Raw genomic sequence first — 12,009 nt, forward strand, 5'->3', positions numbered from 1 at the left:
TTGACTGCAGATTGACAGCAGAAGTGAAACAGGGTTTGCATGCGTGATCTGATGGCAAATTGGCAACAATCTGCATTTGATTCGATAGTTCCTTCGCTTACCGCTATGTGATGTATTTTCTCGCAATCAAATTTCTGTCAGAAATATATATAAAGTCGCTATTATTAATAAAAGATCAAAAATATAGTAACTATTTCTATCACTTTAATTTCTGATATGTGATACAAGCAGATAAGATTCAGAATATTAAACTGATTGGAATCAATAGGATAAATGGATAATTATTCATTTACTGCCTATTTGAAGCATAAAGGAAGAATTTAATTCTAAATCAATTATATCTCAAGTTTTATAAGTTAAATTTAATTATTTTCACCATTTACTTTATTATTAATTTAATTAAATTGAGTTCTTTACTATGTGAGATATAACTACGATATAACATATTACATATTATATGTTGTATTAGAAGAAAATTGTAATTAACCGATAACTCACCGATAATAGTCTTATTTAACATCTGTAGTAATTAATTTTATTGTATTTATATTACTTATTTATATGAATGACCAGAAGCTGCAGATTCTGCTCGGGATCTGCTGCCAATCTGCCGTCAGATTACGCGCGCGCAGATCCTGCTCGGTTTCTGCCGACAATTTGACATCAAGTGATGTTAGCAGATCCTGCTCGGTTTTTGCTAATAATCTGCTGTCAGATTCTGTGAGCAGGTTTTGCTAGCAAATCGTGAGCCTATTGCGGACATAACGGATGCCAATCTGCTAGCAACTTTTGTGGAAATCTGTCGCCAATCTGCTGGCAAATTGCGCGCATTTTGCTTACCGGGCTTATATTGATGTTATACAAGTAGTAGTAGTAATAAGAACGGGTGAGGCTAGATCAGTCCCTGATGTCACCTAGATCTAAAAGATCTTCTGTAACCCCGTGGTTGTCTGAGGTTATATGTGGCGATCCAATTTGGCCCTTACAAGAAGGTTATATAGATCGCCCACCCTCACGTTTTGTAATGCACTGGGTTCAACGAACATGTGACTCCAAAGTGTGTATCTCCTAAGAGCAAGTGCGGGACAGTAGCACAGAATGTGAATGCTGTCCTCTTTTTCTTCGCCGCATAGCCGGCAGTCTTTCCGCTCGGCCAAGCCGAGATTGAATAAGTAGGCCCTGAGGGCCACATGGCCCGTGAGCAGGCCAATGGAGATATTGAGCCTCTTCTGCATGGTTAGGAGTTCATCCGTCTTTTTAGAAAGGGGTCGGTTCAGCAATAACTTGGCTTGACGACAGTCCAGAATCTGGCCCCACGAAACCAGATGTTCTCGTTTTAAAGACTCTTTGATGAGTCTTTTACCTATGGTAAAGGGGACGCCGACGACCTGTCTAGCCGAGACCTCGAGGGTGCCTAGCTTTGCCAGGCCGCCCGCCACTTCATTGCCATGAATTCCCTAATGACCGGGAACCCAGGCTAAGGTGATCCTATTGGATTCGCCTAGTCTGTTGAGCGCTAGCATGCAGTCCCAAACCACCGAGGACTCATTGGTGGTCTTGGCTAGAGCGTTAATGGCTGCCCTACTATCGGAGCAGATGAGTATATTTCTATTGGTGGCTTTAACTAAGGTTAAGGTGTTTGCACACTCAAGGATTGCTTGAAAAACCGTGGCCAGCTCCCCTAGGGAGTAAGATTCCCTGTGGTTAGTCCTTGAGCCTCCAGCTCCAAATCATCCTTTCGCCCCCAAGCCATCCGTGTACCAGATGTCCCAGTTTGACCGGCAGATTCGTTTTGGTTTACTCCAATCTTCCCTAGAAGGTATCTGGGTTTTGAAGAACTTAGAGACCTGGGATTTCCTAGGTATTCTATCCTGCAGCAGAGAGAATGGGTGTTCATGGAGGAACGATAGCCTGGTATGACCAAGATGCCGTCCTCTCCACTCACCCTGACACTTTAATCTGTAGGCAGAAAGTTTGGCTGTGCTGATATTAAAGTGGTCCAGGGGTGGAAGACAGAGTGCAATCTCAAGCGCCTCTGTAGGGGTGGTTCTCATGGCCTCCATCGCCGCCCTGTGGTAACAACCCTGAAGGCTTCTGAGTAGGTTCCTGGCCCCCACTTTCTCCACCCTGGGCCACCAGACCACCGCAGCATATGTGAGACGGGGCAGTAGAATGGCTTTGTAGATCCAGAGGGCAATATTGGGTTTAATGCCCCACGTTTTACCTACAGCCCTTCTACATGCCCACATGGAGGTGTAAAATTTCTTACGTTTGACTTCAAGGTGAAATTTCCAGCTTAGTTTGGGATCAAGATGGATCCCCAGGTACTTCACCGAAGAAGTGTATGGTAGCTCTTTGCCGCAGAGCCTCAAAGGCCCTGTGGGTTCGGGCTTGTATTTTCTAGTAAAAATCATGGCCTCGGTCTTAGACGGATTAACCGTGAGACCTTTGGCTTGACACCAGCTTTGAATAATCTTAAGTGCTTTATCCATGAGCTCCTTAAGAGTTGAGAGAAAGCTGCCTCTCACGATTGCAGCCACGTCATCCGCATAGCCACAAACGAGGAGGCCCGCTTCTTGTAATTTGACCAGGAGTTCGTCTACCACCAGGCACCACAAGAGCGGAGAGAAAACGCCGCCCTGTGGGCAACCTCTGGCCGGGAGACCACTCAAAGTTTTATCTCCATAATCAACAGTCAGAACTCTGTCCGATAGCATACTTTGCGTCCAATTGATCAGAGTTTCGGGGATGTGATGCCTGTGCATGGTCTCTTTGATCGCTGTATATGAGGTGGTATCAAATGCCCCCTCAATATCCAGAAATAATCCTAGGGCATACCCTCCTGTCGCCAGCTGTGTCTCAATCTTGCTCACAAGGTGATGAAGGGCAGTATCCGTGGATCTGCCCGCCCTATAAGCGTATTGAGAAAATGCCAGCGGTCGGATAGTAAGGGGATATGTCCTAATATGGCTGTCTATCAGTCTCTCCAGTGTCTTTAAAACAAAGGAGGTAAGGCTAATGGGTCTGAAGTCTTTGGCCAAGATATGGCCGTTTCTGCCTGGTTTAGGTATAAAAGTGACTCTGGTGCCACTCCAGACAAGGGGCACGTATCTAAGGGCTATACTAGCCCTAAGCACTTTAACTAGGGGGCCTATCAAAAGGTTCAAACCTTCTTGTAAGCAGGCGGGATAAATCCCGTCTGGTCCAGGTAATTTATAGGGCTTGAAGGTTTTGACGGCCCATTCAACGCCTTTGGGATGGACTATCTTCGCCGCTAGTGACCAATCCCTGGGTTTAAAAACTTCCATGGGTCTCACACGGACAGTAGGAAGATTGTCGACCGTTTGAAAACCTGGGAAATGAGTCTCCATAAGGTGCTCGATAAATTCAGTGAGGTTGACTGTGTAGCCTGTGTTGGGACGCTTGAGGCATCCCAACTGGGTGCGATTGTCAGAGATGAGTATTCTGTTTAGCCTGGAGGCCTCTGGAGCACTCTCGATGCTTGCGCAGAACTCTCTCCAGCTGCTGCGTTTACTTCTGACTATTTCCTTGCTATACCTGCATTGGGCGTTCCTAAAGCCTTCTCAGTGCGAAGACAAGCATGAGTTTCTTGCCCTGTTAAAGAGTCTCCTGGTCTCGTATCTGAGCTTTGACAGCTATTTGTTCCACCAGGGGGCTTTGGTCTGGGACCGTGTAAATTTCAGGGGGCAGTTTGCCTCAAAGGCATCCGAGATAGCGTTACTTAAGCAAGCCGCGGCAGTTTCCAGGTTATCCCTGGTATGGAATCTGGTCGGAACGGTAGTTAGTCTATTCTTCAAGTCTAGCCTGAAGCCGTCCCAATTCGTTTTCCTAGGATTTCGCCTTCGCAAGATCGTAGGTTGCTGGCGAAGGGTGAGGCGTATCTGTCTGTGATCGGATCCTGAAGGTTCGTCTAAGACCCTCCAGTCTCTTACAAGTTCAGACACGCCCTTGGTACAAACAGTGATATCGATTACCTCCTGTCTTCTAGCGTCCATGAAAGTAGGTTCCGTACCTCTGTTTAGGATGATAAGTCCCTTGTCCAGGATGAAATCATGCAGGCTCTCCCCTCTCGGGTTGATGTTTGAGCTCCCCCAACCAACATGGTGGGAGTTGGCATCACAGCCCAGGAGGAGTTCGAGTCCTGCTTCCTCAGCATGGGCAACCAGGTTCTTGACGTTGTCCTGAGGTGGAGGATCGCAGGAATCGTAGGGCATATATGCTGACCCTATGAGTAAGTCCATTGTCTTCCCCTCCTCCAGGTTGATGCTCGTCTAGACGACAGTTAGATCGCTGCTAAGCTGAGGCAGAAAAGTGATATTAAGGCCTTTTGCTACAATGCATGTCCTTAGTTTGCGGTTCGAACAGGCTCTGAAAATAGTTCCACAGCCGCCCAAACCTTTGATGGCATTATTCAGGAGCCAAGGCTCCTAGATAATGGCAAGGTGTGTGTGCATCGCAGCAGTGTTCCTGGGAAGGATAGCCGAGGCGCCTTTACTGTGTTGCAAGTTAATTTGGGTGATGGGTACCGTGGAGACCATCATATTTGGGCAGTCCCCCCTGGAGTTCCCTCCACAGATTCAGGCTTCCTGCCGCATTCCCTTTCGAGCAGCCTAACGGTTGCCCGTCCGAGATTGCAGCTGGGCCTGAAATTGCAGGACTTCAGGGCGTCTAGAGATTGATCCCCAATCAGGCAGGCGAAGTGGGTGCTCGTGGCATCCCTACTCACGCTCCCTCTGGTGACGATCCAATCTCCGGTCGCCAGTCCTGCATTTTGTCTGCCGAGGAGCCTCAAGGTTTCCTCAGCAGACAAGTCTGGCTCCTCCACGTGCACCACCACTCGATGGCGCCTAGGCAGCTCATCGACCGGCACTACACGTAGGGAGTTTCCTCCCACCTTCAGGTCGGAGGATAGGCTTTTTAGCCAATCCCTCGACTGTTCGTCGTCGCACTCAAAAACAAATGCTCCGTCTCTCTCCCAGGAGCCGGAGAATGTGGGGGCTTTTGTATCCTCGGGTAACTCGAGGATACGCCCTCTGATCATTTTCCTGATCAATCCACAATCCGCGGCTCCTAGCTTCTTATCAGGGAAGCCCTCCAAAATGAGGGCTAGTCTGATAAGCCCTTTGGTCGCTTGGGCATATGATCATTGATCATTGATCTTGGGTCGTTTGTCCTGGCGAGTATCGTTGGGGCTAAGGTTGTTATTCCCCGGCCGGGCGCGTTTAAGCGCCACAGTCGAGGCTTCACCGCTACTGGGTCCAGGACTAGAATCAGCTTCAGCGGGAGGGATTTGGGCTTTAGTAGCCTCTCCCTCCCTCTGAAGCTGTTTCTTGTAGCGTCTCCTTGCTGCTCCGCTATACCTGACTCGAGTTTTAGGTGCCCCCGAGTTGCATTCCTCCGGTCGTTCGCTCCCTAGGGAAGCCACGCCCTGGAGGACTTTGTCCATGGTGGTGTCTTTGTAAGTTGTTTGTTTGTTCGTCATGTCCATTTTCGTCCCACGAGTACCGCGGAAGCGCGATATCATCCAACCAGAGCCGCGAATGGCTGGGGCTTGGCTAAATACCCCGGAGGTCGCCCGGTATCCGGGGGAACCGTTCGAGACGCAGCACCCCCTCCGCCACGCAGCCGTCGGCATGGTTTCATTAACACCTTGGCTTGGGGGGTTTCTCTTCGTTGGTTGCTCCGCCCCTTAACGGGTGGGCGCGGATGCGACCGTAAGCCCCTTCACCACGCCAAGGTGGAGACCCATTCGGGGGGAATGTTATACAAATGCAATAAAATTAATCACTACAAGTGCTAAATAAGAGTATCATCGGCGAGTTATCAGTTAATTACAATTTTTTTCTAATATGACATATAATATATGTTATATCGTAGTTGTATCTCACATAGCGAAGGACTAATTCAATTTAATTAAATTAATAATAAAGTAAACGGTATAAAAGTAATTAAATTTAATTTATAAAATTTGAGATATAATTTATTTAAAATTAAATTCTTGCTTTATGCTTCAAATAGGCCGTAAATAAATAATTTTCCATTTATCCTATTGATTCCAATCAGTTTAATATTCTGAACCTCATCTGCTTGTCTCAGATATCAGAAATTAAAGTAATAGAAATAGTTATTATCTTTTTGATCTTTTATTAATAATCGCGACTTTATATATATTTCTGACAGAAATTTGATTGCGAGAAAGTACGTCATAGCGATAAGTGAAGGAACTATCGAATCATGCAAACTGTTCCGCTTTTACCGTCAATCTGATATCAAAGATTGTGTACGCAAATCCTGATCGATTTCTGCCGACAATTTGATATCAAATTTCATTGCGTAGATCCTGCTCGATTTTTGTTATCAATTTGCTGTTAAATTACGCCGCACAGATCCTGTTCAATTTCTGCCATCAATCTGCCATCAGTTATATCAGCAAGCTCTACTCGGTTTCTGCCGAAAAAATATCAAATTTCATTGCGCAGATCCTGCTCGGTTTCTGCCGACAATCTGTTATCAAATTGCGCCGCACAGATCCTGTTTAATTTCTGCCATCAATCTGCCGTCAGTTTATATCAACAAGTTCTGCTTGGTTTCTGTTGACAATCTTTTGTCCAGTTACGTGAACAGATTTTCTTGTATTTCTGCTGACATGCAGGCAACATGATCGAATATATCAATTCCTTTATACAAACTGTAATCTTTCTGCCTTTAAAATTTGTAATGAACATTTGACGAAAATCTGTTCTAACAGATTTGGCTATCTGGGTTACAACATTTTAGTAATAATATTACATGCCGAGTGGGTTATAAACTAAACATATCCAACTTTTAGACAATTTACTGAAATTATTTTTTCATAAAAGTTTGTGCGGGATTCTTTTTGGATCCTTTATCCATTGTTTCAAATATTCTCATATTTTGGCTATTCCATGAATCTAAAAGTAGAACATTATTATCGTTGCAGTTAGGAACATAAATATTTGTAAACCATGTTTTTACAAGATTCCTCCCCACATAAATAAATTTATCGAAAAAATATCTAATAAATGTTTAAATGTCTATATAGTCCATATAGTGTCCATATCTTCTATGGATAACTGCCCAGATAGCCAAATGCAATGAGGTTGCTGTCATGTTGCCAATAATTGTTGAAGCAACCAATTTTAACAAACTAGAGACAAGGTGAGACAGCATTATGTCTGTTACGTTGAACTCACATGAATTCATGTGCTAATAACAACAAATTGATTGCAACGTGTTAGCATATTGCTGACATGTTGTAGACAACGTAATATACCAATATTGCAGACCATTTGCTTCGTTAATTGATTGCATGTAGAAGCAGACATATAGCTGCATTCGTAACGCATTCTATTTCGATGTCAGCAAGTATACTGCAAATATATAATAATACATGCGATGCATTTGTTTGCTGAATATGTCATATCAAGCTTGGCTATCTGGGTGGTATATAAAATATCTAATAAATGTATGAAATATCTATATCTCCCGAATAACCAGGGATATTTATTAGATGTGTATATTTGATCCATATCTGCTAAATAGCTACCAAAGATATCCACTAGATGTACATATGTTATCCACATTCACATGTAAAAAAATGGGCCACTAAATTTTAGCACAATTTTTTAACATCTTTCAATAGTAATAAATTAGCAAAAAATCACCGTATCAAGATGAAACAAAAAACTCAAATTAAAGTTTGAACATTTCTCTTAAAAAGTAAAAGAAAAACCAAATTTGTACAAAAAATGTTTTACAAAATGGCGGACAAAAATAGGTTTTAAGAAACAAATTTTTTTTAAACTGTTGCATTGTTCAGGAGAATCGGCTTCCTGATACAAAAATGTATGAGTTTTTAAGCTCATTTATTTCCTAACAAAATTCATATTTAAGTCAATTTTCTACGATTTTTTTTCATAAAGTTATATCATTTTGAAAAAAATATTCCAAAATGGATAATCTTAGAAAGCAATACTACTATTAAACACACATACATGAAATCAGATTCCTGCCTCATCCCGTTCTGAGTAAAGCCAAAAGCATGACATACGCATGCACTCACACAAAGTTTAAATCTGATCATCTATTTCTACGTGGATCTTGGATCGAGTTACACTTTAATTTGCTTTTTGAAAAAGTTTCCATGATAATTTATTTTTGAATTGAAGATTTTACAAGAAAAGATTCATTTTGTAACATTGTCTATTTTTCCAGTTTTATATGTTATGTAACTATAGAAAAAATAAAAGAAATAAATAAAAAAATGTATTAAAAATTACTTAAAAAAATGAAATAAAGATGAATTCTCGCCATCTCCACTTATTATCTCCAAATTAAAAAATGCCAATATTGTGAATTTAAATGCAACGAGTTAATTATTCATACTTGTAAATACAAAGTAGTTTTCACTCCTAAAATTGCACGATTGTTGATATAAAAAATAAATGTCTATTATTTTTTATTATTCTACAAATATACTGTTTCAATAAAATCGGCGAGTAACACAAAAATAGATTTACTTGTTAGTATTAAATAAATTAAAAACAAATATAAAAAATACAAAAACAAATAAACGAAAATGTCTTACATAAGACTATTCCTCCTTCATTTATTACTCAATTTCTTTCCTTATTTTCTCGCCTCTTTTTTCCTCTTCTGCCGCTTTCCTCCTCTCTTTTTTTATTTCTCTAAATATTTTCAGTCCTTATCCTTCCTCCCCTAAATTCTTTTATTTTCTCTTCTTGTTTGGTGCTTTCGTATTTCTTAACTAGTTCACTGGTAATGGCCCATATATGGCCAAAAAAAAGTGCCACAACTGGTAATGGCCCATATATGTCCACTATGAATAACTGCCAATTTTCAACGAAATTTGCATGAAACTTGATACACCCACATTTTTCTAGTCGCTGATGACAAATTTGGGATCGAAATTTTAAAATTCAAAATGGCGGATTTAGTATGGTGAATTAATTTTGTTATTCTATTATTATATTTGTTATTCCATTAGAGAAGATTCAAATTCGATATGTTCAAGTTTGAATGTCTTGAACTAATCCGTTATCTACGACCAAAAAACGTACCGAGTGTGATATATTTCCATAATGGAATATCAAAGTTAATCACTAGAAACCGCCATATTGGATCTGCCAGTTTAAATTTTGCAATTTTGTCTATAGATTCATCTTCATAAGAGACTCGGAAAACGCGAACATATCGAATTTGATCTTCTCCATAATGAAATAAAATTAGTCCGCCATATTGGATTCGCCATTTTGAATTTTGAAATTTCGACCCTTGATTTGCACCAGCAACGCAAAAAACCCCTTATAGATAAACTTTCATGTAAAATACGAATTTATTTGCTCTCATCAGTTTTGACACAAAACGTTGATTTCGGGTGTACCAGTGAACTGGTTAAGCATATGCTACAAGTTTTCCTTCTCTTTCCTGCATAATCTGTATACTTTTTCTTTCTTACTTTTCGATATTCTCTCTCTCTCTCTCTCTCTTGCTTCCTTGTTACATTTGAATCTGATCACTGATTTTTTATCCCATGTTTTCATTTTCTTACTTAAGTATTTTGGTCTTCCTTTTTCAATTATCTTGTTCTACTCTTTGTTATATATGGACTTCTTTATTTTTTTGCTCCTCTCCGCTTTTCCTTTCTCTCTTATATTTTTTATTACTCTCTATACTCTGTCTTCTCCCTCTTTTCTACATCTTTTTTTCACCTATTTTCCATATGCTTTTTCTTTCAATGCCTTCTTCTGTAGTTTTGCTAAAAACTTCCTTCTTAACTTAGCTTAACTTGCCCATTTTTCTTCTCTCTCTGCCCTTCATTCTTTTTCAGGCATTCTTTCACTAGTTTTTTTCCGGATGTCCTTCATTCTTTAATGTTGTTCTTTTCAACGCCTTTTCTTTGATTGCTATTAACTTGCTTTTCTCCATTATTATATGTGTTCGGTATTGACCTTTTCAGTCCCAGTATCCATTTCACATATTTTCTTTAAAATTCCGTCCAGTTTTTCCTTTCTCCTTCATTCCCATATTTCTGCCCTAAATCCACTCTTCACTAATGCCTCAAACATCCCATTCTTCTCTTATAATTTTCTTTAAATATTCTCTTTCCTGTGCTCCATGTTTTCTTCATCTCTATCGCTCTTCTTTCTTCTTTCCAAAGTATGTTTTTCTGCCCTTTTATTTTTCTGTAATATATGGGAGATATATTTTTCTGTAATACATGGCAGATGTATCTTAATTTTTTTACTTTTTCTCATTTTTCTCCTCCTCTTCTTTCTATTCCATTTTCTTTGCTCTTTCTCTTTCCTTTTCGAATCCTACAATCACTTTAATTTTCTCCGAACTTAGCCTTCTTTTTTTTTAACTTCTTAAATATCCTCTTCAGTTCTTCTCTCTCCGCTGATATAATGTCGTTCATATATTATCGTTCAGATCTTCCTATCATCACTTCTCATGTCTGTCTTTTTCATTTCCTCCTCTATATTCACCATGTTCAATAAAACTGGACTTACAATTAGTAAACATCCTTGTTTGACTTCTTATCTTGTCAAAAATATGCCTATACATTTTTTTTTATTTTCATCGTTTCCTCGTTTCTCTGTATGTCTCGATTATTCTCTCTCTCTAATACTTTTTAGTTACCCCAATTTCCATCATTTTTTCTTTCAATATTTTTCTATCCATTTTATTAAATACCGCCTTTAAATCTGCAAAACTTGCAAAAACTTTTCCTTTCTCTTTTACTATCTCTTTGTCCGTTATCTTATTTAAAACATATACTAGCATCCATTATACTTTGTCCTCTCCTAGGCCGGAATTCATAGTCCGATCTTATATTTAAGATTGTCTTAAGTCTGGTCTTAGGTCGTCTTAAGATTCTGTTCAGCCAATGAAATAATCGTATAACATTTTCAAACCTTACTTAAGACAATCTTAAATATAAGATCGGACTATGAATTCTGGCCCTAAATCCGAATTGCCATTCTTCAAATTTGTTCTACTTCTTTCATTAGTTTTTAATTTAATACTAGCATACGCTGCATTTTATACACTGTATTTATCAGTATTACTGACTCAAAGAAACCTTACAAAGGTAAAAAAATATGCCAAGTATATAAAAAATATTTCGCTTTGTATGTAACAAAACATTTAATGAAAAAATATCCCTAAACATTTATAAATATTTTCCCCCAAAAATTAATTTACAGAAAGGATATAAAATTTTACAAAAAGATGTGATATCCGTCTAAAAAAAACTACAAAGTTAAAAAAATATGCCAAGGACATAAAAACTATTTCGCTTTGTATGCAACAAAAACGTCTAATAAAAAAATATTCCAAAAAATAATTTACAAAAATTTTCCCCCAAAAATTAATTTACAGAAAGGATATACATTTTACAAAAAGGTGTGATATCCCTCTAAAAAAAACCTTACAAAACCTTACTAATTTTGTAATCGAACCCGGATTGTAATCGAACATAGATTAAATATTTAATTACATAATATCTCAAATTTTACATTTTATTGGAGATATATTTGTTTATAATGTAAACGATCCGGGTACACCAAGTTTTCGTAACTTATTTCGATTTAGAGACTGTGCGATTTAAAACTTGCGTAAAACGTTTTTTTTTAAATTATACACATTGTATAAAAAATGTTTTAGGAATTAAAAGAATCCTAATTCTCATTTAGTGTTGATTTTAAATATTTTAAAAATCAAGTTTCTTTAAATAAATATAAAATGCGTTTTAATTTCTTAAGGAGAATTTATGTATAATATTTCTACAATGTAAGATTGATATTTCATGGCAAATATTATATCAAATTGGTTTCATATTTAGTTTTGATATTTTATTTTGTAATATTTTTTAGGGAAATCATTTGTTTTGTTTTTTAGAAAAATGATTTTGTGAGGGAAAATTACTGTAAATTATTTTTTTTT

At 38.8% G+C, this 12,009-nt stretch overlaps 2 protein-coding genes across 4 annotated transcripts in view; one reads left to right on the forward strand and one right to left on the reverse strand.

Annotated features, from left to right (window-relative positions):
- Positions 1–12,009, forward strand: part of LOC145975790 (intraflagellar transport protein 81 homolog) — a 55,356-nt gene that overhangs the window by 10,426 nt on the left and 32,921 nt on the right. The window lies entirely within an intron of this gene.
- On the reverse strand, positions 4,559–5,503 carry LOC145975824 (uncharacterized). The gene is made up of 2 exons (XM_083106569.1): positions 5,269–5,503; positions 4,559–5,151 (listed from the first exon to the last, which is right to left on the reverse strand). Exons 1-2 carry the CDS (start codon positions 5,501–5,503, stop codon positions 4,559–4,561), a joined length of 828 nt encoding a protein of 275 aa, XP_082962695.1.

This window comes from Camponotus vicinus, unplaced genomic scaffold (genome assembly GCF_025532165.1).
Source record: "Camponotus vicinus isolate PSW18456_S1 unplaced genomic scaffold, iyCamVici1.0 SCAF_8, whole genome shotgun sequence".
NCBI lineage: Eukaryota > Metazoa > Arthropoda > Insecta > Hymenoptera > Formicidae > Camponotus > Camponotus vicinus.

What these genes read in the sequence shown, in the direction of transcription:
- LOC145975824 (XM_083106569.1), bottom strand. Translation starts at nt 5,503, where the DNA reads ATGACGAACAAACAAACAACTTACAAAGACACCACCATGGACAAAGTC. An exon ending in TAGTCCTGGACCCAGTAGCG is followed by an intron (nt 5,152 to 5,268) that starts GTGAAGCCTCGA and finishes CATATGCCCAAG; the next exon opens with CGACCAAAGGGCTTATCAGA.